General features: G+C 43.2%; 1 protein-coding gene and 1 pseudogene across 1 annotated transcript in view; one reads left to right on the forward strand and one right to left on the reverse strand.

Annotated features, from left to right (window-relative positions):
• Positions 1–793: 793 nt before the first annotated feature.
• The window catches only part of FAM189A2 (family with sequence similarity 189 member A2), a 65795-nt gene continuing 53094 nt past the window's right edge, over positions 794–13494 (forward strand). Inside the window, exons 1-2 of the mRNA XM_030293969.1 lie at positions 794–1213; positions 10873–10929. Of these exons, the coding sequence (XP_030149829.1) occupies positions 794–1213; positions 10873–10929 (477 nt within the window). The remainder of the gene's footprint in view (positions 1214–10872; positions 10930–13494) is intronic.
• Positions 11240–11442, reverse strand: LOC115499792 (annotated as a pseudogene).

A 13494-nucleotide genomic window follows, 5' to 3' on the forward strand; every position in this document is an offset into this window, starting at 1 on the left:
GATGCTGGACACCTCCGAGGTAACCTCACGCTGACGCTGGCTCTTACCCCGGTGCCAGGAACGCACCCCTTCTCGCCCGCCCCTCCCCCCTCCTTCCACGCGCAGTGTCAGCGCCCGGAAGCCTCACGCGAGTGGTGACTTCGCTCTGCCTCGTCCTTCCCCGAAGCCCTGAGGCTTAGACTTTTCCCACCAATTCACCCACAACCCCTCCTCCTGCCTCCCCCCCCCCCCCCGCCTCAGGAGGGGGAAAAAGTTTAAAGCCGGGCTCCCTTTGCGTTACGCTGGCCAGGGGGGTCTCTCTTGGCTGGACTGGAAGGGGGCGAGGGTCCGCGGCGCTTCTTCCGCGCCTCTGCCCAGCCCCAGCTCGGCGCGTGGGGGACAGCGTGTTAGATTGTCCGCCACCGGCTCCTACGCGCCCAGACTGCGAGGTCCCTCCTAGCCCGAGCGACTCCCTTAAAAACTTGGGGCCGGGCGCCTTTCCCGGACGCCGGGGAGCGGGGCGTTCGGCGGTGCCCCGGAGCGGGCAGCAGCCGCGCGGCGCGGGCGTGTGTGGGTGAGAGCGAGGGCGCGCCCGCGGCCGGCGGGAGGCGGACGCCCGGGTGGCAGGTGGGTGCGGCCGGCGGGAGCCGGGGCAGCGGCGGCGGCGGCGGCAGCAAGTGGTTGGGCCGTGCTCATTTCCTACCCTCCCCCTCGGCCTCGGGGTCCGCCCGCGGTGCCCAGTGCGCGGCGCCCGCGGCTCCGCGCCGCGTCCCCCCTCGCCGCCGCCGCCGGCCGCTCCCTTCCCCGCCGGTCCATGTCCCTGCCCGTGGTGCTCCCGGGCTCCTGCTGCCCTGTGGCCGGGCTCTCGGGCGGGCCGCAGGCCGGGGGCCCGGGCGCCGGGGCCGCCGCCGCGCAGGAGCCGCCGCTGCCCCCGCTGCGGCCGCGCTGGCCCCGGGCGGCGCTGCAGCCCCCCGCGCGGCCTCGCTGCGCGGGCACCGCCGCCGCCGCCGGGGTGCTGGCGGCTCCGCCCGCGCTCTCCTCCCGCCGGGCCGCCGCCGCCGCCGCCGCCGCCGCCGCCCCGGGCTCGGCGCTGCTGCCCGCTCGCCCGCTCCTGTCGCTCGGGCTGCTGCAGCTGATCCTGGGCTGTTGCATGGTGGCACTGAGCTTCGGGGCGCTGTCGCTGAGCAGCTCCCCGCAGGTGAAGAACTCGTGTCCGTTCTGGGCCGGCTCCTCGGTGAGTGCCGCGCGTGCCCCGCTCGCCTGGACAGGGCCCACCGGGGGCGGCGGGGGGTGGAGGGGGGGAGCAGGGACCTCCGGCCGGTCCCCTCCGCTGCCCCAGGTACTGGCTCCCCACCTCCGAGGGCTGTGGTTGGGGAACACGGTCCTTTGGGCCAATTGAAGTTTTTGGAGGCGTTGAGGCTGGGGGAAAAACAAAGGCTCAAACGGAGAGCAGCTCAAGGGTGACTTGGGATGCACTTGGACAGTGTTCCGTACCTCACAGCTGAAGGATTGTGTTGTTCCTGGCAAGTTACTAGAATACAATAGACTTCCAGCTCCGGGAGAGTGGAAGAATGGGGGTGGAAGATAGGAAAGTAGGAGAAAATGATTCAACTTTGGGCCATTGAGTATTTACTTCACTGACCGTGTCTGCGCAGGGAGGCCGGCCGTTTGATCTCTTTTCTCCATTGAGGCATCAACAGTGCCTGGCACATAGTAGGTGTACTTGTGGGGTGATTGAAGTGACAGCTTGACTTGGGGCACGTCATTTATTTTATTCCACTTTAAGACACATGTAAATGTGAAATGTATCTGGTGTAGTATGGCTCCACTCTATTTGGGGACAAGCTCAGGAGGTAATGACAGGGTGTGTGCAAACATACTTGTACCTGGTCATTAAAGGAGGCCCCTACTTGAGTTTTGGAGCCAGGCAGGCTGCTGCACAGAATTTAGTTCTCAAGAACCCAAATGGTCATTATGCATGAGCTCCCCAAAGCCCCAGGTGCAGGGGGCAGCTCACTGGAGATACCTGACCCCCTTCAGTGACCTGGCCCTGGTTCCTCCAATGGGGAAGGCTGATCTGGAGAAAAAGGTGCCCAGCCCCTGGAGAAGGTGCTGCCTCCACTGTGTTTGGATTCCAGGAGGCCCCTCACCCCTGCCTCCTAAAATGTCACAGCTTCTAAGGCGTACGTCCTCCTGAGGCTTGCTGGGGGTTGAGAGACTTGGAAATAGGTCTTTGTGGAATGATTGTAGAAGATGGGTACTTGAAAGTAAACGACCTTTTTTATGGAGCAAGTCAGTCTAAGTCTGGGAGTGCCAATAGTTTGATTAAGATCTGCAAGGAGTGTATGTGCTGATAAAATCGTCCTTCTGCAGTCCCCACACACCCAGATTCAAGGCCAAATTTTAAGACTATAGGGAGAACTAATTGAACCCAAAGTAATTGTTTGAATGAGAACATTAAGAATATTAAGTACCCTGAGCCCTGCCTGACATTTTATGCTTAAACCAATGCCAATTTGCTCTCCTTTGGAAATACTTTGACGCTGGATGGTCTTACGTTGGATCAGCCCATGCTGTGGTAGCCAGAGTTCATCCTCTGTGCCTCATGTGAGAGGAATCCCACCCTCCTGGACCTGCTATTGGGCTCTCCCTGTGGCCTTCCTGAGTCTTTTTTAAAACAACAGGGTAGGGATTAGATTCATTATGCTCCCTAGTCCATTCACCAGACTAAAGTGAGCCAAATGGTGGATGCATTTCATTTCTCTAAATACCATGGGCCAGAAGTGAATGTTGCATACATTTTTAGGGATTTCGTCTTTATAAAATCATAATCTCTTGTCCTCTCAAAGATAGCTAGTTTGTGCTTAAAAAATTTTTTTTAATGTTTATTTTTGTTTTTTGAGAGAGAGAGAGAGAGAGAGACAGAGCACAAGCAGGACAGGGGCAAAGAGAGAGAGAGGGAGACACAGAATCCGAAGCAGGCTCCAGGCTCCCAGCTGTCCGCACAGAGCCCGATGCAGAGCTCGAACTCACAAACTGCAAGATCATGACCTGGGCTGAAGTCAGATGCTTAACTGACTGAGCCACCCAGGCAGCCCCAGTTTAGGATTATTTAAAGCTATTTTTTCCCTTTGGAAATCAAAACCTCAAATCAGTGTACTATTGTGAATTATTTCAGAGGTGAATGCCCTTAGATGTCAGTCAAGCCACAGTTGGGTTTGATGAAGTATTGAAAAAAAAAAAAAAAAAAAAAAAAAAAGCCTTAAAGGCCAGAAAATGAAAGTCGTTAACCAGGACCTGCTGACTTGGTGACTGGGAGCATAGTAGGTGTACTTGAACCTGGCAAAACAGAGCAGGGAAAGAATTACTAACTTGGAACTAAATTCTCTTCTATAGGGTTGTTTTCCACACCCCACCCCAGCCCAGCTCTATATGCAAACCTGCAGTTGTTCATTATTCTTTTTTTGTGTGTGTGGCCTATTTCTGAGGTTGACCACAGAATTTACAAAGTAACAATAGAACCAACAAAAACTGTATGTTCAGAATGACTGGATGGGATTGGAGGATGACATTAGGCACCATGACCATGGTATTATAGGAAGAAGTTTTACCAGTGGCACGTACCTTCTGAATTTATGTACATGAGAGAGGCTTTGTTCTTGTTTTTTAATTCTGCATTATGGGAAATTTTAAATTTATTCAAACACTGCCCAGCAAACCCTCCTATCCCTCTTACCCAGCGCCAACAATTGTTTTGTCTCTGCCTCCTCCTGGCTTTGCGGCTGGCTCTGTGTGTTCTGATAATATCAGAAGGATGAGTGTTTGAGGCAGGGTGGGAACGAGCTCCATCATGCTCCCTAGGCTCTTTGTCAGATTAACTTCCCACATTATTTTGAAGCAAATCTCAGCCATCACATCATTTCATCTGTAAATGGTTCCATGTGTGTATTGTTTTTGAAAGAAAATCTAAACAGAAAGAAAATATAAACAGAATAGAGAGACAGCATAGAAGTGACCGGGCAGTCTTAAGACCCCCCTTCCATTTTTAACATTTTACTAGGAAAATTTTAAATCTCCGCAAAAAATGTACAAAGAATACTATAATGAACCCCTATTTATTTATCATCAAGCCTCAGTAGTGATCAACACATGGCCGTTTTCCACCCACACCCACTTTGCCTATTGGATTATTTTAAGGCAACTCTCTGGTATCGTAATTTTAGCCATTCAATATTTCAGTATGGATTTCTTAAAAAAGGGGGGTTACTAGATAAAGAGAGGGACTTAATAGCATATAGTAATGTGCTGATTATAAAGATAGCTAAACTAAGATTTTTATGAAAAAAGCTTAAAAATTATGACTCGAGGGCTGCAGGGTTTTTTTTTTTTTTTTTAAGTAACAGCTTTATTGAGATCTGATTCACACTCCATACATGTCACCTATTTAAGGTGTGCAATTCAGTGGTTTTTAGTGAATTCACGGAGGTACACAACCATCACCACAATCAATCTCAGAAAATTTTCATCATCCCGTAAAGAAACTCTGTTCCCATTAGCAGTCACTCCCCATTTCCCCCGACCCCTTTATCCCTAGGCAACCACTGATTAACTGCCTTTCAGTGTCTGTGGATTATTCTGGACATTTCGTATAGATGGAATCATACAACATGTGGTCCTTTGCAGCTGGCTCCTTTCACTTAGCACAGTGTCCGCAAAGTTCATTCATAATTACGGCATGTCACTACTTCCTTCCTGTTCGTTGCCGAATGAGATTCCACTGTATGGATATGCCACGTTTTATTTTTCACTCGGAAGTTTTGTTGGCATATGGAACTAGGTAGTTGAGAGGCAGTGCCAGTCTGTCGCAGGTTGCTTTGGACCCCCGTAGGAACACAGAAGATAGAAGGAGATCCTCATATTCCAAGCTTTGAACGACCATTATGTGCCTTAGTCTGCTCTAGCCATTAAATTGGCAGATCTTTCTTCAGCTTCAGTAAAAATTCTCCTTCTATATTTGATACAAAATTAAATTCAAGGTACAGATATATTCATTGAAAGGACTATTAACACAGTATAATTCAAGAATATTTTTCCATATGTACTTCTGTAAGTGCTCTCACCTTGAGCTTGAGATTTGGAAGCTTCCTTCGTTTGTCTGGACCTTGAAGGTATTTTATCTATTTTAATATATATTTAAGAATTAACAAGTTCTATAAAGGGTCTTTTCCCATGCTTTACATGTTTTTAACATATTCATTGTTTTTGAGCATTCTCTGATCATTTTTCTTCCTGGTCTCTTTGGTTAATGACTCAGTCTGTTATTATTCCTGAAGGGCATGAAGCTAAGAGATTAGCCACTTTTAAAAGCATCCTCAAGTTTGACTCCAGGTAGGTGACAGATGGAGGGTCTCCCAGACCGTGTTCAAGACATGCTGTCCTGGCTCTTGATTTCGGGGCATATTTAGTTACTACCATACTACACTGGATTAATGACAGAGAGGATTGCATTGGTTTGCATCTCCTCCTTCAGAAAACAAAATATCTGGGTGGCCCAGCAGGTTAAGCGTCTGACTTTGACTCAGGTCATGATTTCGCTGTTGGTGGGTTCAAGCCCCATGTCGGGCTCTGCACTGACAGCTCGGAGCCTGTAACCTGCTTCGGATTCTGTGTTTCCCTCTCTTTTTGACCCTCTCCCTGCTCACACTCTGTCTCTCTCTCAAAAAATAAATAAACATTAAAAAAAATAAAAAAGAAAACAAAATACCTTACTCTGATGACATATACGATCCTTGGAAGATATCTGAGGCAAATGGTAGAGAATTGGCTATTATTATTTTTTTTTTTTTTTTGCTCTTCTCTGGGAGCCCTAATACCCTTAATGTTCTGCTTTGAGTCACTGACCTAAACTCATGGTTACCCCTCCCTTGAGTCTGTAATTCTTGGACAAGATTCCAGTTCCTTATAAAGAGACAGACAAGAGTGAACGTTAAGGTAAACCATTTTTTAAAAATTGCAGTGATGAAACAAACTTAAAAAAGAATGAATAGTTCAAAGGAGAAACTAGCTCAAAAATTCTGAAGTCTCTACTAGTTAAACAAACAATAAATACATTTTTTCTACTGTATCATCAAATACTTAATATTAATAGGCCATTTAAAATATAATTTTTTGTGATGAATTTTATTGATTTTCTTTGGTCATTTATTTTCCACAGCAGCAGAGTGACATTGATAAATTCTTGAATGAGTCATTGAGCCTCCCAACCTCAGTTACTAATCTGTAAAATGGGTGCAATGATTCTTGCCTCAGAACTGATTTTGTGAGGGTGTAGTTAGAGAACAAACTCTATCAGTGTTTTTTAAACATCAAGGTCATATTTAATCCAAATAAGGTAAAAAGGCCAGTTTTCTGTGGGACATTCTAGTAACCACCATGTATACATTAGAAATATTCAGTTGCCTACTTCCTCAGTTTTTTAATGAATCATGCTGGACATATAAGGAAGAATAATATACATGAACACATACACACATGTACACACACACATTTTTTCAAGTTTCCAGTATAAAAGCTATAGGGCAAAGTAAATTTTTGAGAGCTTTGATTATTGTGTGTTTAATTTATAAGGCAAACATGGGACATTTACAGCTTGGCTCTTTTTATCTCTGTGTTTAGATATAGCAACTTTTGGCAAACAATCCAGAACATTTCTGCCCTGAGGCATGTTAATGGATAGCAAAGAAAAATAATAAGGGCAGTAAAATAATAAGCTTTTGATCTTAATGATTTGATTTTCAAGTTGGGAAATTAAGGCACATTAACCATATGTGGTGAGTAACAATGATTCTTGCATGGAGTATCTCAGAATCCTTCTTTGCAATATCAGAAAAAAGAAAGGCCTCTGCTTTTTCCTAAAAGCTACAAGGAATGGGTTACAAGTAAGTGAAACCAAAATTATAATAAACCTCATTATAATAATATAGAGATAATTTAATGTTAGAAATCGGTTTTGCTTGTTCATTCAGGGCAAGCTATATCTTGCACTTGGTGGAAAGAATGCTATGAAGTTGCTTTTTAGTGTTGAGTTTAATTGAGCTTGAAGAATGGGAGAAATTGAGTAGAAGTAGGTATATGCCTTTGTTGCTGCGTTCAGGACTGGATGTAACCACAATTCTCACCTGCCATTGGAGTATAATTTCTTAAAACATCCCTGTAAAGAAGGGTGGTTTACAAAAATCCTGTTGTGATTTAGTGTGAGTGTGTGTTGAGTCTATAAATAATTCAAATGGAAATTTGTTACCTTTAAATATTTTGCCTTACAATCCATGAACATAGTATGTGTCTTTCATTTATTTGGGTCTTCATTTAATATTGCTTACTAAGTTTATATTTCTTCCTACTAGGTCTTAAGTATCTTGAAGTTATATGTATTTTGAGATTTCTGATATTATTATTTGTCAAACGCATTTTTAAAAGTTTTATTTATTAATTTTTGAGAGAGAGAGAGAGAGCATGAAAATCCTGAGCAGGCTCTGCTGACAACATGGAGCCTGATACAAGGCTCGAACCCATGCACTGTGAGATCATGACCTGAGTCAAACCAAGAGTCAGATGCTCAATGATTGAGCCACCCAAGCATCCCTGTACCTATTTTTAAAATTATGTTTGGAGTTTAGTTTGTTGCTTATATATGTAAATACCCCTCAAAAAATAATAAAGATAGCTTAGTTCCTTAATTCCAGAGACCTTTGATTTTAAATGACAATTGTATCTGCCATGATCTACTGAATACATCTATATTCACCTTGGCAACACTATTCCTGGGACTTTATCCAACAGAAATAAAAAGCAATTGTTTTTAAGCATTATATGGCCATGGATGTTTACCATAGCATTGATTATGAGGGCAAAAAGCTGGAAATACAGTGAATACTAATGAATATGGAAATAATCGAATACAGGAGGTAAGCCATACAAAGAAATATTATGTAGCCATTAAACAGAAATGAATGAGAGCTATTCCAGTGGACATGAAGAGATTTCCTGGAAGTATTTCCTGAGAAAGAAAAAGGAGGAAAAGTATCTTTTATGACCCATTTTTTATAAAATACATATGCACATATACATGTTTGTCTAGTAATAAGAATTTAAAGAAAAATATGTCCATGTGTAATATATGTAAACGTACCAAATTGTTAATGTGGGGAGGGTTGGGTGATGTGGCTGGTGGGGGAGGTGGAAAGCATAGCTGAGGTCTCTTGCTACTTTTATGGGTGTTTATGGTCTGGGCTGGACACCTCATTTTAATGATAATGTTGTTTTAATGAAAAACATGTGTTCCAAAGAGCTGAATCACAGAGTTCTCTATTAATGGAGACGGTCTAAATATCAAACACTAACTGATAATTTGCATTATACTTAGATTTTAGTGAAGTGGGCAGGTTGTGTTTCCCTCAAGGGCAGTCAAAATTTTCAGTTTTGTTTTTACAAAAATAGTTGCAATTCTGGGGCGCCTGGGTGGCTCAGTCGGTTAAGCGTCTGCCTTCGGCTCAGGTCATAATCTCACAGTTCACGGGTTTGAGCCCCGTGTCTGGCTCTCTGTTGTCCACACAGAGCCTGCTACGGATCCTCTGTCCCCCTTTCTCTCTGCCCCTCCCTGACTCATGCTCTCTCTCTCTCTCTCTCTCATAAATAAATAAATAAAACCTTAAAAAAAATAGTTGTATTACCCCAGCTAAGTCCAGTAAGCCGCTGGTCGGGCGGGCAGGGAACAGGTGCCCATGTGGGCGCATGCGCACGCACACACGTATACACACACACACACACACACACACACACACACACACACACAGACATAACGTGCGCATGTCCACACACAGCCTGCAGGTGGAGCCAGCACTGGATTGCAGGGGATCCTGAAGACTTTCTATCATCACAGCAGGGCAAATTTTTGAGTTAGAAGAGACCCGCAGATGGAGTTTCCTTCACTTAAACCACATTTCTAAGGAAACAAGAGTGAGGACCAGAAAAGCGATAAGACTTGGCCAAGTTTGTATAGTTATTTAAAAGCCAGGTGGGGAACCCACACCCCAAGGTCTCCTGGATTTCAAGTCACAATTTGTAAAGTAGATGCAACCACATGTAGACACACGCCCTGTGTGTCTCCAGGCAGAAATCATTCAGAACAAAGAAATAGCCTATTGACTTTAAGATGATTGCAAGAATACAGTGCCTGGTGGGCAGGCAGCTGACAGTATGTTTAAACATAAATGGGATATAAGAATCTGTTGCCTGTCAGCCCATACATGGTCTTTAAGTCCTTGATATAAGTGGGTAGACTTGTCCTCTGCTCATTTGACAATGATTTACTCTCAGCCAGTAAATGGAGAATGGAGAGTCTTTAGAAGCAATATTGTAAAATCCCTTCAGACTTGTCGTTGAGAAACCATCATTGTGAACTGGTACATTGGAGGGGTTTTGGTAAAAAGCGCACATAAAGGAAAACCCTCATAACCGCATTCTGCAGATGCGTGCACCCTGTTATACAAAGGTAAATGTGCCCCAGTGACATCGGAATGTCCCTGAGCTGAATAATTACTTTGATTGTTCTTTCCCAACTGCTTAGTGAACCGTGTTATCCAAAGGGCTGACATTGATTTCCAGTTTTCATTTTGGCAAAATGCTGATTCTTCTTTACCAAGGGGTTTAATTAGTTGTTTATTGAAGTGTCATTTTACAATATGAGACTTCTCTCACTGTAGTCCCCTCTCCCTTTTGTGGAATAAATGCTCAGGAACAGTTATCAGTTGCCCGTCACGTGACAGGTGCCAGGCTGGGAGCTGAGGATTTGGGAGACAAGAGATCATGGTCAGTGGGCAAGGCAGAGATGCACCTCTCAAGTTATAATGACAAAGAGAGTTTGGGGGAAAAATTGTGTAGAGGGCTTCCAGGAGTGTGGAGTGGTGGGATCAGCAAAGGCTTCTTGGAGGAGGTGAGTGTTAGCCAGGATCTTGCAGGATGTGTAGGAGTTCTCAGATAGCTATGAGGGGAGCTGAGAGGAGAAGATACTGCAACCAAGAGAAGTGCAGAGCCCCTCAGTGTTAAAGCCTGGCCAGTCTGGGGTGCCTGGGTAGCTCATTCGGTTAAGCGTCTGACTCTTGGGTTTCAGCTCAGGTCATAATCTCATGGTTTCGTGAATTCGAGCCCCAAATTGGGCTCCATGCTGACAGTGTGGAGCCTACTTGGATTCTCTCTCTCTCTCTCTCTCTCTCTGCCCCTCCCCAACTCATGCTGTCTCTGTCTCTCTCAAAATAAATAAGTAAACTTAAAAAAAAAAAGAGTCTGGCCAATCTGATGGGGGACAGGTGTGCCTGGGTCGAAGATGGGCAGGGGCAGTGGTGCATAGAAACCAGGCTTGAGAAGTGGGCAGAGGAAGATCCTGAGAGACGTTGTGTACCATTTCAGAGCATTTACTTGGCCCATAAAGGGTGGGTACCCACCTAACGAATGGAGGGTTGTAGCCACACAAATGTCTTACGAGGCTGACAATGGTAACAGGTTGGGTGCTCTGGGGCAGGGAGCTTGGGTCAGCAATACGGACTCCTTCACTAACTGGAAGGATAGCCTACTCTCTATGTTCATAATTGACCTTAAGAAAAAACATACACAGTCAATAAAAAAGCTTTGGGGGCTTTGTAGGAAGGAGAGTCCAAAGTGGTCTACCAGGGCTCAGATAATCAATCAACAGGAATACCAAATGTTTGAGTTAGGAGACTTTGAAATTTCAGGGTTTTTTTTTTTTTTTTTTTTTGAAAAAAGTATACTTTAGAGACTAGGATTAGTTTGTTGGAATTGGTCCCTTTTCTAGATTTATGATACTGTTTATCCTTGTAGGTGATCCTCTCTGGAATCATAGGATTAACAACTTGGAAACGGCCTATGATACTGCTGGTATGTACTGATCTCATAAATTGTTACCCTTTGTAAAATGTGCTGTGTACGAAGGCTGTGAAATCAGTCACTGAAGAAAAATGCCCAAGCTTTCTTGTTCATGAAAAAAAAGAAACTAACAACGGACAATGTTAGAAGTCAGGTGTTCTCCTAATGACAAAGTGAGATGATAATTTTGCCAGTTTTCCTTTTTTTGGGGGTTACCTTTTTGTTGTTCTTATTATGTACCACATTGACACAATGCATTACCTTCTAGAAGGGGTGGATGAGCGCAACCAAGTTATTTTTCATCCATCAGGAAAAGGCTTCCTTAATTGATATTATCCAAACCCTTTGACACATAGTAACGATTAACTCCAGAGACAAGCCTATCTCTTTGCATCAAACTCCACTGAAAAGGTTAACAGGCAGCCCTTTTTCCCTTGCCCCCCGTTACTGCACCTGTGGATGTATGCAGTGGCTATGCTAGCACATGACCATGATGCCGATCCCGGGCAGAATCTCGAACCACATTGCACCAAGGTTGCCAGGACTGAACCCTTCCTTCCTGTCCTCCTAGAGGAAACCCGGCCTCAGTTTTGTCAATTTTCTGATTTATTTTAAGCTTCTTAATGTACCCAGTGCTGTCTATGTGTTTTTAGTTCCAGAATTAGATCTGTTGTAAAGATATAATTTAAAAAATGGTTTACTATGGACATTTTTAAACATATACTAAAGCGAAGGGAATAATATAATGAACTCACCGTACCAATCACCCAGCTTCAACAACTACCAACTCAGCCAATCTTGTTCAGCTAGACCCTTACCCATTCCTCGGCTCCCCATATTTTCCCCTGCATGTTCTTTTGAAGTAAATCTCAGACATGAAATCATGATACATAATTTTTTATTGTTATAATGCTTTGGTTGGACAACCTTACAGTTTCATTGCTTAGACTTTCTATATTCTCTATCACATATATATTTTCATGGTACCATAGGCATATATTGGTAACTTTATCCTTTTTTTTAGTTAAGGTAAAATTCACATAATACAAAGTTAACCGTTTTAAAGTTTTCAATTCAGTGGCATTTAGTACATTCCCAATGTTCATTTTTTTGTTTGTTTTTATTTGCTATGTCCTTTGGATTCAGGGAATACTATATAAAACCGATAATTGCCAATGGAGTTACCAACTTTCAAGATGAAGTAGAGGATCTAAGAAATTTGATTTGAAGTAAATATAATGAAAACAATTTTTTTTCTATAGAGCATTTCTTTTGACTTTTCTCCCGTTCATTTTAATGTAGGGTTAAATAGTTTTCGAAATTCATTTTGTATATACACTTAACAGTTCATCTTAAGCAGGCCACTGTTTGCTGGGCAGCGGGTGATAAATACAAAAGTAGCTAAATTCGTACATGCAAGGAGAAGAAACACACTGCAGAAGACAGAGTAATGGGTCCCAGAACTGTGTTGATGGTTTTGAACAACTTAAAAGTTTTCAGGCCCACTAGACAATTTAGGCAGCATTTTGGAAGCCCTTCAATTACTACATTTCGTGAAACTCTGTAAATATTTCTGGAAGGAGTAAATTATTGGTGCAGCATTTTAATCTCTGAGATAGCAGGGTAGGAGAAAAATGAGGCTTCAGATGAGTATTATGGCATGTGTTATGAGTGGGTGATGTTTATTTTGCAACAGTTCTCTAGAAAAATGTTGGATGGTGTTCAATGTTTATACTAATATTTGGCTTTAAGAGTCATTTTTTGCCCTGATTTTTCCATTGGGCCACTATTGAAATGTCGAGTAATACATCCCTCAGGTATTTAAATTAAAATCAGAAAATCTCTAATGCTATTTGTATTTTTAAGATTCTAAGTGGGGAGGAGAATATGAGCCTGTGTTCTGGGTAGATATTAAGAAACTTGACCTTTAAGACATTTATTTCTCTAACATTGTTTTCTTTTGGAAAGGTGCCTCATAGATTTATTTAGTGAGCTCAAGGTACTGTAAAAGAAACTGACCTTCATAGAAATGTATCTTTATTTTATGCCTTTAAATTTATTTCTCATCGCTGTTGATAAGTATATGTACAACTTTGTCAAAGTTATAACCAATTTGTACATTCCATGTTGTGCTCTGCTTTTTCTGTTTAATATTGCATTAAGTTCATATCAGTAAATATGATGTTTCCATGTACAAGGGGTCCAAACCTGCCTGAATGGCCTGCTGTCATATTTCTGTATTACCATCAGTTGTAAGCCTGTTGGACCCATAGGCTTCTATATTTCAATTTGTATGAATTATGTATTTAGAAGATCATGTAGAGATTGTTTCCAAGTGTTAATTAACATCAATTTATAAAGAAGTTAGATCAATTGATAGGAATTGTATAAGGACAAACTTTCTGGGTACATCAAGGGATCATTTGAGCCTTGGTCAATATCATAAGTGAAAAATCCTCAGTTCACACGAATCTTAATATTCTATTATAACTTCTGCCAGATGCTTTTGTTATGTTAAAAAATAGAAATAATCATGGGATGTAATGAAAGGAATTGGATATACCAGTCAGACACTCC

The sequence above is a fragment of the Lynx canadensis genome, chromosome D4 (assembly GCF_007474595.2).
Source record: "Lynx canadensis isolate LIC74 chromosome D4, mLynCan4.pri.v2, whole genome shotgun sequence".
Classification (NCBI taxonomy): Eukaryota; Metazoa; Chordata; class Mammalia; order Carnivora; family Felidae; genus Lynx; species Lynx canadensis.